Source organism: Hippoglossus stenolepis, chromosome 6, assembly GCF_022539355.2.
Source record: "Hippoglossus stenolepis isolate QCI-W04-F060 chromosome 6, HSTE1.2, whole genome shotgun sequence".
Classification (NCBI taxonomy): Eukaryota; Metazoa; Chordata; class Actinopteri; order Pleuronectiformes; family Pleuronectidae; genus Hippoglossus; species Hippoglossus stenolepis.
Genome location: NC_061488.1, coordinates 23,431,413 through 23,442,166, shown reverse-complemented (window position 1 = coordinate 23,442,166; position 10,754 = coordinate 23,431,413). Strand labels below are relative to the sequence as shown.

Sequence of the window (10,754 nt, the reverse complement as noted above, 5' to 3'; positions counted from 1 at the left end):
TTCCCCTCAAATATTTGCACAATTCATTGACACAGTCCAATGCATTGTAATGAATACTGTATGAACATAGCTTTTTAATATCACTGCTTTATATTTTTGGATGAAGAATAATTGCTTTTGAATTCCAAAAGTTTTTTTTTATTTTCTAAATTAATTCTCATGTAAAAGTAACAACTAATTTAAAAAAATAGAATGAAAATATTTTTCATATTTTATCATGGCTTTGTTATTTGAAATGTCGTCAGTGAGGAGATACATGTGCTGGTTTTTATGCAGGATTCAGATCGGAGGCTGAAGTCATCGTGGAGACTGAGCACTTTCTCTTTTACTTAAGATGACATTTGACGAAGCGATGGAAAGTTTCGAAACAGCTCAATCACGTTGGTGGACCACACAGGGCTTTAAAGCCTACTGAAATCTAATTCAATCTGGCAATGTTAATCATGCCTAACCCTAGTGCCTCCTTTTTACTCTGATTAAATGGAAAAACTTACAAAACATTTAAATTACCAACAAGCAAGTCTTTTTTAATGCAGCAGACATTTGCTAAAATTATCAAAAGTACATTTTCAAATAAAACAAAAATGTAGTGTAAAAGAATCAAAATGTATCCCTCGATAAATAACACATTTCGATAGATGATTGTAAATCCGATGAGGTGGTTCAGTTTATGAATAAACATAAAAAGTGGATGTTTCAGACAGAAAACAAAATCTGACTGAGTACTGCTTAAAGAAATGTACTTTAAGATGACGTGACCTCTTTGACTCACATTTATATTGTACAATGTGTCGGACTGTCATCAAATCACAGGTCAGACAAATGGTAAACATTTTCATTTTTGTTTAATTGTAGCCTAATTGAGCCAGGCTATTATCGTGTGTTACTAGAGCTGAGGCTATCAGGTTTTATCCTCTACTTACCTTGAATGACGACTCTTAGACTGGAAATGGTTTAGATGTTGAGTATCAAACTGTATGTTATATATGTTGTATAGTTTGATGCACAGCACAATAAGCCGTTTTCTTCAACGCTGGTCTTCCTTCAAGGGGAAATCTGATAGTTTTCAACCTGTCCTGTGTTTATAAATGTGGGTGTATAAATGAATGGTACTTCCCAAACGTTTGGAATCGGTCCAATAGATCGCCTTCACCAGCAGCTGTGACACAGCAGCAGTGGTTACAATGTTATCTTATGGGGCAACAGTCAAAGAAATGTCCCCTAAAAGGGTTTTTGTTTTCAAATAAAAAGCCCAAATTGCTTGCCAAGCTTGTATGAGGACTTTTGCCAAGTCAACACAATAAGTTAGGCCAATAATAACTTTTCCTCCACTCTATTTGCAGCAGGTATCTCCACTCTTGGCACCTAATTTCTCTAAATGAATTGTGCAAATAAAGAATATAATGTGTGTGTCTGTGTGTGTGTAATGCAACTGTACTGTCACAATACAATAATATAAGGTATAATAACAACAACATTATTATTATTATTATTTAATAAATATATGTTGAGACTCACTGTCACGGCTGAAGTCCTCCCTCTTATTGCCTTTGCTCCTCGACTTCCATCAGTTATTTACTGGTACATGACAAACACCAGCAGTTACAACATGCACAACCTGATTAGGTTTTAAAGATTGTTGCTACAATTCTGTGCTTGCATCTGCTTTCAAGAGAACATTGGTGGGTCAAACCACCATTTAAATCTAAAACACAAAATTCTATGTGCTGAAACATAAATCCATTAATACTATTAAATTAAAAGGTTAAAAGGACTTTAGTCGGCATGCAGAAAGACTGACCTCTTGTGGCAAAATGCCCCCAATGCATATGATAAACTGTCTTGAATTGTAACTGAAGCAATAAGAACTAGCAGAAGAAAAGTATGACAGAGTAAAATACTCACCAGGGATGTTTGTGACATTCTTCAAACACAGTCACATTACCTTTTTCTGCATTTACTCACATGGGATCAATGAATGGTACTTCCCAAACGTTTGGAATCTGTCCAATAGATCGCCTTCACCAGCAGCTGTGGCACAGCAGCAGTGGTTACAATGTTATCTTATGGGGCAACTGCAACAGTCAAAGAAATGTCCCCTAAAAGAGATTTTTTTTTCAAATAAAAAGCCCAAATTGCCTGCCAAGCTTGTGTGAGGACTTTTGCCACGTCAACACAATAAATTAAGCCAATAATATTTTTTCCTCCACTCTGTCTGCAGCAGGTATCCCCACTCTTGGCACCTAATCGCTGTTGAATGGTTACTGCAGAACTGGTGTGTAACGAGGTGCAGAGATTTGACCCAAATGTTTGCATCCATGTTTAGCACCATTAAGCTATTATTTTACAGTTTCTAAATCACACAATAGTAAACAATGAACACTGCGTAGGTTGGCACGGCATTCGATTGACACAATTAAGGAATGCAGAGACACAAACTATGTCCGTCTCCATATTTATTTTATTTAATTGATTTATTATGAATTATCGGTTTTGATCTTGCTGTGCATTTGCCACAAAGAGCGCAGCAGTGCCCCCGGCTGACGAAGGGAAAAAAAACAACTCAAACCCTGCTTCTGCTCACAACATTTGTAATACAGTTTCATCTCTATGCACTTAAACATTCACTATAATCTCTCAAACATTTGGCTCCAATGTGCAAGACATGTGAGAGCAGCTGCTTGCTACAAATGTTAACATGAGTAAGAGCATCCATAAGGTACTGACAGACAAGCTAGTGCTGCTTTCAAGAGATTGACATAGCTGCTAGAGCCTCACATGTTTAGTCAGGAGTTAACCAAGGGCCGCTGAGATCCCAGAGCCAGCGATACACCCAAAGGGACTAATTTGTAAGCAGCAGCTCTCGTATGATATGAAAACATTACACTCAGCCCCGCTGTCAGAAAGCCTTGCTGATGGTTCATGATGTAGAATTAAGTCGGCTGCTCTGGGGCTGGAGCTGAAATAGATACAATGGAGACATGGGGATCTGTTTGTGAACAGATAAGGTTTTCAATCCTGTCTCTACTCTTACAACTTTGTTTTTGTATATATGAAACCTTTTCTTGTAATATTAGGATATTATCGTAAATACTCAGTAATACTCAGTCGTAGCGTATTCTCTCATGGATTATTGAGGACCGAAAAGTCTATTGTGAATTAAAATCAAACATCAGTTTTCCTCTGGTGTCTCATGGTTCTAATCTGTGGAAACACAGATTTAATGTAGAGAACAGTTTCTTCAGCTGCCTGTTGCTGCGTTTCTATGGAGGTTGGGGACAGATGAGTCATCAGCTGGGAGAAAGGCCCCAGTTGTGGTGATTTTCCATAACAGAGAGTATGGGTAGTATTATTAATAGTGCCACCGGGTGTATGGTGCCATGCAGAAAGCCTGGATATCTTGACCATGACTGTTTGTGTGTGTGTGTGTGTGTGTGTGTGTGTGTGTGTGTGTGTGTGTGTGTTTGTGTGAATGGCAGAATTGTAAACAAGGACTTTCAGAGTTGTCCCATATCCTCCAATGTAATGAGGAAAAAGCACGTTATAACTTGATGCAATAAAGCACTAAAGCTGCATAAATAGTGGATTCATTTAGATAACACCAGTACCTCAATCACTACATGACAGAGTGGGAGGTTGTGCAGTTCAACCTGGATCATGTTAAATCATATGAGCAGTTCTTCTCAAACCAGCTTCATGGGGTGGAAGTCTGGAGATTGTGGCTGCTCTTCATCATGTGACGCTTCTGTGTAGTTCTTCACTTTTAATGTTGTGAGTCATTATCTTGCTACAGGATTAAGCCCTGAGCAAAGTATCTGCCTGCCTGTAATACTTGTCTTTTTTAGAGCTGTGCTAATGCACTATTACTAAGAGTACTACTTCCTGCAGTTCAGTATTTAGTTTGTTTAGTAACAGTTTGTTGCGATGCTGCCTTTGCACTAACAGGATTTGTTTGTCAACAAAAGCAGCTGAAGAACACCTGCAGGAAATATTAACTTTAACCTCCAAGGTTGCATTTGCTGGAGGAAAGTTAACCAATGTCTTTTATGCATTTTACCTTTTTTAAACATTCTATTTAATATGCAATTTTATTAATTAATTACTAAGCAAAGTTTAGTTGCATATAATATATAAATGTACATATAGTTCATAAGAATTCACTAATAGGTTGGTACTCTAGCATTAAATATGTCAGTCAAAAGACAAAGGGAAATGATGAAGGAAAGCTTGTGATGATTAAACATCTGATTGTCATGTACAGAGTTTCTTAGATATGATACTTACAGTGTAAGTATCAGCTTGTACTTGTACTTGTACAGGAAAGCATGATCTCTCACTTCTGTGCAATGAAAAACCTGAAAAGTTAAATGTGTCTATAAGTTATTTTTAAAGGCAAGACTTCAGACATAGAAAGAAACATTTATATATCTCCTATAATGACACAACGTAGGTATGCAAAGCATTATTTTAATCTTTTAAAACACTGTTATGTGTGTAAACACCAGCACATATAGTTAGTGAGTCATATGCTGTCGCAGGCTTTGCGGTAGGATTTGCCTTGGCTGTATTAGCGTATGATGTGCAGTCAGGACCAGAAGTCAATGGAAAGATGACCCTGGTGTTGTGTAATGCCCTAAATATGCTGTAAAGCATGATGGGGGCATGCAGGGCTAGAGCTCGGGCCAAGTTGAGGTCTGCCCTCCTCAGATGCTGACACGCTGAGTACTGAAAGCACCTGTGGTGTCCCATGCACCCCAACACAAACAAAGACATCCATCATGGAGAACCAGCTGCAGCAGATTGTCAAGAGGAAAGAGGCTGAATAAGGTCAGTGAAGTGAGGCAGAGACAGAAGATAGTATAATATATCAACTCAGGAAGGTGGCTGAAAATTGCATTTTATTGATGATGACTCATTTGAATTGTGTTGTATATACATTTCAACATATATACAATCTTCTGAACAATAATACAACAATCATGTGAACTGTGTTACTGACACGGTAAGAACAAGCAATGACTCCCACTGTGCAACATAGTTTTTTACTAAACCTATTTATTTATATACATTTCGTAATTGAATATTATTGTTTTAAAATCAAACAGTTGGGTATGCTCACAAATATAACTCAAGAAAAATATGAATCTGCGAATGTTATCAGTGCAGATGTAATTTATGAGAAGTTTTCGAGTTGACCTGGCAGAAAATTCTAATTAACACAGAGGATAAATAAATCCTATATCAACATTAAAGCTGGTCAGGAAAAAATATGTAAATAAATATTCCACTGTTAAACTCTCAACAATATTATTTAGTTTGTGCAGCAACATATGTACTGACTGCATTACTACACTTATTCAGATCATTCATGTAATTGAAGAACTGCAATTGTAGATGGTCTTCGGTTGCTTTGTTAGGAGTCAACAACAAAAACAAGTATAACAAAGAGTTCTTTGCTGTTAACAAGGTGATTTCATGTCTTGCATCACATGTAAATAATTTAAATGAACCAAGTAATTTTACAAATATTTTTTTATTATATGAACAATGCAGGAGCTGAAACTGGAATATTGTCAGATGCACAGACTTGATCTCAGCTTAATACTGAAGAATAACCATTAACACAAATAAAAAGTCATGGTTTGTACATTTATTTCCTACTTACTCATATGATAAGAATACACTTCCACAAAGAGATAGAGAGGAGTGCCACTGAGGGTACCAGCTGGAATTGAATCAGGCATGTTGCAGTTGCCGTTAATATAAAGTATGTCTGAATGGTTAAGGACTCATCCCTGTGAAATCATCTTTTCTTTTTTTGGACACTTTACAGTGTGGATGCAATGTGCCTCCATTCAGGATGTGTGATAGGAAACGCGTTGCATTTAGAAACGCTGTGTAAATGTGTGCTTGAATGGGTGGTTGATAAGTCCAGGAAAGCGCTGTCTAGTTCAGTCCATTTACCATCACTGCAAATTGCATGAAATATTGGCCTTTGAGATTCAGGGCCTAGTTTTAGACTAAACCAGCTGAGATGTTCTCTACCTGGCTTTTAAAGGGAATGGGAGATGGCCCAGAACACAGCCATGATGAATTAGAAAGTACAACCCTTTTGAATCATGGACCTGGCTCAGCGATCTCTTTTCTAACTGCGGTTGAACAAGCATGAAGGGTTTTGGACATGCCCCAAAAGAAGTTGAACCATGTGCTTTATATCATGTGCTACAATCAAAAGATAGAGCCCATAGTATAGTATAATTACGAAGTTCAAGAGGATTCAATAATACGGTTTGCAAGTTACTTAGCATTAGGAGGTTCCTCCACCTTGCTATGCACAGATGTATTTCTAGAGATGCTGGCTTTTTCTTTTTCTGTTGTCTTCTGCTGCTCGTCCCCATATGCCTTCTTCAGCCAGTCCTTCTCTCCATATGCTCTCACCTCCCCAACTGTACACCTCTCTCCTGCATCCAAAGCCAGGAGCTTACCAAACATCTCCATGGCTTCTGGAGTGAACCTTTTCCACAGAGGAGGAATGTCCTCCTCGGTGATAGGTCTCTCTTCCATTCTGCACCAGTCAGCAAACTCCAGGTAGAAGTCGTCTGAGTCCATGCAGCGCTCCCAGGGGAAGTAGCCCGTAAGAATGCAGAAGATAACCACTCCAAAGGCCCAGGTGTCCAGGCTTGGCTCCACGCTCAGAGGGGGAGCAGTCACTTCTTTCTGCCCCTCCAGCATGGCCATGGTACAAAGCTCTGGGGCCATGTAGGGCAGGGTGCCTGTGATGAATCGTATCATTGTGCCTCTCTTCTGGGCCAGGCCAAAGTCTGCCAGCTTGACCTGGGTACAATGATTGTCCAGCAGAAGAATGTTTTCAGGCTTGACATCTCGGTGGACCAAGCCATGGCTGTGGATGAACTCCAAAGCACTGGCAATCTGGAGGACACAACGTTTGACTGAAGATTCTGGAATACCCACCTGAGATAAAAGCATAATAAAATATATATAAATAAATGAATAGAGGATAGAGCACTTTTTATCATTTTGCAAATGGGCCAGAATGAAAATTACCACATTAAGAGCATTAGTATGCTGACGTTACCACTCAGCTGTACCTAGCCCCATTGATCACCTTAGCACTGTCTACTATTCCGTCACACGGGCTTCTGAGCACAGAATGATGAGCACATGGATCTTTACTGCCATCTTTTCTGGGATGAAAACAAGTATCCTCACAAAAGAATAAGAACAACAAACATGGCTCCACTGTTCCCTGACAGTACATCCACTCTCCAAGCTTATTAGCATCGCCACCTTCACTCGCTAGGTGCAGAAAATTGATTATATTGACTTGATCTAGATCATAGGTTAAAACATAACATTTGTATTTCCTTAGTAAGGTTGGTGCAGAGAAACCTTTGTGACAGACTGACAGAGTCACTGACAGAGTGCTGATGGGACCTATGGGGCTACACCCGCTACCATGGCTGTCTTCTAATGGTGAGGTCACACCTGACGCGGCGCTAATTTTTCGTGGGTCAAGATTACATACAAGGTCAATGCAAAGTCGCGTCTAGACACGCAATTTTCATTCGATTAACCCGGATAAACACAAATGATTTGTTTTAAAAAATGTGTATATAATTTGTATGTTTTGCTTTGTTTGTTTAAATCTGGAGGATTAATTAGATGGACAAAAACGTAGGACAGGCCTTTACTGTATAAGCATCTGTATAAGCGCCTGCCTGTGCCTTTTCAGTCACCTTGTACATCGACTGTTGACTATGTGTATAATATTAATAATGTTTTCATGACTGAATAAAAAGATACTACTACTTGGTCTTTAAATGAGCTGTGATCAGGTGCATTGTTTGTGTATTGCTATCTTAAATCGATCGGACAATTGTTTTAATGATAGATTTAAAGGTGCATTATCAAGATAGTAGTATGCCCATATAGATATGAGCACTCAAAACGCATACACTCTGCTTGTTTTACACAGATGGTCTACTGATGTATTTCTAACTACTTAGCAAATAGACAATTTTATTAGATAAAGAGGTGGCCCCTGCGAACAGCTGATCCACAGCAACGGCAACCATTTTGTGAGACTCCCCTTTTAATTCTATGATAGCCTATGCACATGTGACAGCAAAGGAAAGGTCAAAAGCCCCCTAATGAGTCCACACTAGCTTCCTTCCAGAAGCCAAATGACTTTAGAGATTTGTTTTTTGGGGGGGCGGGGGCAGGAGGTTAATTTAATCCTTCCCAATTCCCTTTTGGTTTGAGCCCCCAAAGTCTCTTGACACACTCCTGTACAAGATCCAAGTGTACCTGGCTTTTGAAGGGAATGACAGACTCTAGTTACCCACCAAACACACCTAGGATTAACCAAATGACCAAGTACAACTTTTTTTCTGTTTTAAGCAGAAGAAGTCGATTTGAACACACCTTTCATGCACTTGCCAGTTTGTTTTAAAATAGAACCATTAGTCCTGTTATGCCAATGTTTGGCTCACCTTTGGTTGGATGACAGCAAATAGGTCCCTGCCAACGACAAGCTCCTGGGCGAAGCAGTAGTGCTCATTAGACTGGAAGGCGATGCCAAAGAGGCCCACGATGCAGGGGTGGCAGGACAGGTGTAAGGAGATGCAGTACTCTCGCAGAAAGCCCTGCAGCTTAGTCGAGGCTTTGGGCATCACTTTCAAGGCCATGGGAGTCCCTGCAGACCATCCATACTTTACTGTGGTTATTATTAGCACTGCTCATTCACACCTCCTTTGTCTAATGTCTTATTGCAGCATTAAAAATATCTATGATCACTTCTGTGATACTGCACTGATACTCGGCATTTGCTGTTTACAGTTATAATTATCTACATGGTCTGTTAAGGTCCTTCCTTCTCTCTCCTTAGCTCTTTATTTATTTCCAGCTACAACATTGTCAGATATGCATCAACTTCATATACAGCAAAAACATTATCTGCAAAGTTTCAGAGGTGTTTTGTGTGCCTGGAATGAATGTTGTGGGTTTTAACAGCTCTATGCCAATTGCATCATTACAAAACAACTTTTCTACAGTTGTTAAGTGGAAAACATCATGTTTCGATAATACGACAACCCGATTTCTGAAATATCAAATAGATATAAATAAAATGATCCAAAACTACATATTTTTACGTAATTCATTCTCTCATATAAGTATTAGATATCAAAGTGCAGTCATACCCCTAAAGCGGTGTGTCACCAGCAGCACTTTGCCGTATTTCCCTCTGCCGATCTCCTTGATGATGTTGAAGTGCTCCTGGATCTCCCGCTGACTGAGGCTCTGAGCCGTCAGCTCCATCAGTTCATCGATCAGGCTCCCGTCAGCGAGGCCCAGCTCAATCATCTCTGCCTACACATGGCCAGAACAAAGAAGTGTTTGTGAAGGTTTTTCACAAATTACAAAATAAGTAAATTATTAAAAACAGGACGAATCAATTCTTTCAAATGTCAATTTGTTTACATTCACATGAAATGGCTCCAGATCAAAGATATGTCAAGAAAAACATGAAAATTCAAGTAACTTCAAGTGTTGCCATTTGGAACAACTAAACACTTTGTATTGTTTTGTTTGAGTATAATCTGGTCCTGAGAATATGTACTATAGTATCTGATATATAAAATGACAAGAATGCAACAGTATGTCACTATTAATGTATTTAGTTACACATGAAGAGTACAGTGTATTAGACCTTTGTCTCTGCTGGGCATATCTATCAGAACTGTTATTAGAAACAAAGCATAACAAATGCTTACATTTTGAAAAACATTATTGTTTTTTTTATTTAAAAAACATTATCTTCAGCAAATTATATTATAATTTGCACAAATGCTTCTTTTCAACAATGACTACTGACTGGGCCTTGGTTTGGTTGACCTGATTTCTCATTTACAAACTGTATATGTGCAGTTGTGTAAAATACACAGTCAATTTAAAAAACAAACACTTTTAGACATGCATTTCATTTTGTATTCATTACATTATGTTATAAGTCTCTGACTTTCCTTTCTCTGTAAAGCGGCCTCGGCCTAAGTTATTTTTATAATTAAATCACTGATACATTCAAACTCATTAAACCACTGTGTTAATGGGGAGTCCAGGTGGCCTAGTAAATGAGTGAAAATCACATGAACATATTTTGTTATACTGTTACTAGTTTTATTACTTCATTAACTGTAGTGAAGTTTTATTAAATAATAGCAGTGTTGGACAATTCTTCATATTAACCATGATTCATAATTGGTTGCTTGTAGGTCTTACCTTTTTGTCTGATCCCAATACAGTCACGTGAGTCTGAAAACAGGTAAACCAAACACACACAATGAAAGAGACTCACACCACCAGGCTCACAGCTGTCAAGAGGCAGCTATATGTTGTGGGAGTGCAGGTGGAAAGTTTGTCCTTACTGTCGTTCACCTTCTCCGCTGCTGCTGCTCCTGCATGTACCAGAGCTCAGAGTGGGCCTGAGAGCTTTTCACTGCTTAGCACGAAGGTCTGCTCTCAACTGCTGCAATTCTGACAGAGCCCACTGTGACAGCTGATTACAAACTGTCTCTGCAAAGGGCGCGCACACACACACAACCACGCGCACACATACACACACACACAAACACACACACACACAGTCAGCTACACACGTTAATATGTACCAGATGTATTGTCTATGCACATGAGAAGCATCAACATAAAGTTCCACACATACAGATGTCACTGAT

At 38.9% G+C, this 10,754-nt stretch overlaps 1 protein-coding gene across 2 annotated transcripts; it reads right to left on the bottom strand.

The window, feature by feature from the left end:
* Positions 1-4,777: 4,777 nt before the first annotated feature.
* si:dkey-8e10.3 (serine/threonine-protein kinase SBK1) lies at positions 4,778-10,549 on the bottom strand. Of its 2 annotated transcripts, XM_035160311.2 has the most exons (5): positions 10,446-10,549; positions 10,300-10,332; positions 9,222-9,390; positions 8,514-8,716; positions 4,779-6,972 (listed from the first exon to the last, which is right to left on the bottom strand). In XM_035160311.2, exons 3-5 carry the CDS (start codon positions 9,382-9,384, stop codon positions 6,298-6,300), a joined length of 1,041 nt encoding a protein of 346 aa, XP_035016202.1. In that variant the 5' UTR covers positions 9,385-9,390; positions 10,300-10,332; positions 10,446-10,549; the 3' UTR covers positions 4,779-6,297. The 2 variants fall into 2 exon arrangements, with proteins under 2 accessions (XP_047196423.1, XP_035016202.1); XM_047340467.1 differs by lacking the exon at positions 10,446-10,549 and having other exon boundaries at positions 4,778-6,972; positions 10,300-10,328.
* Between the last annotated feature and the right edge of the window lie 205 nt (positions 10,550-10,754).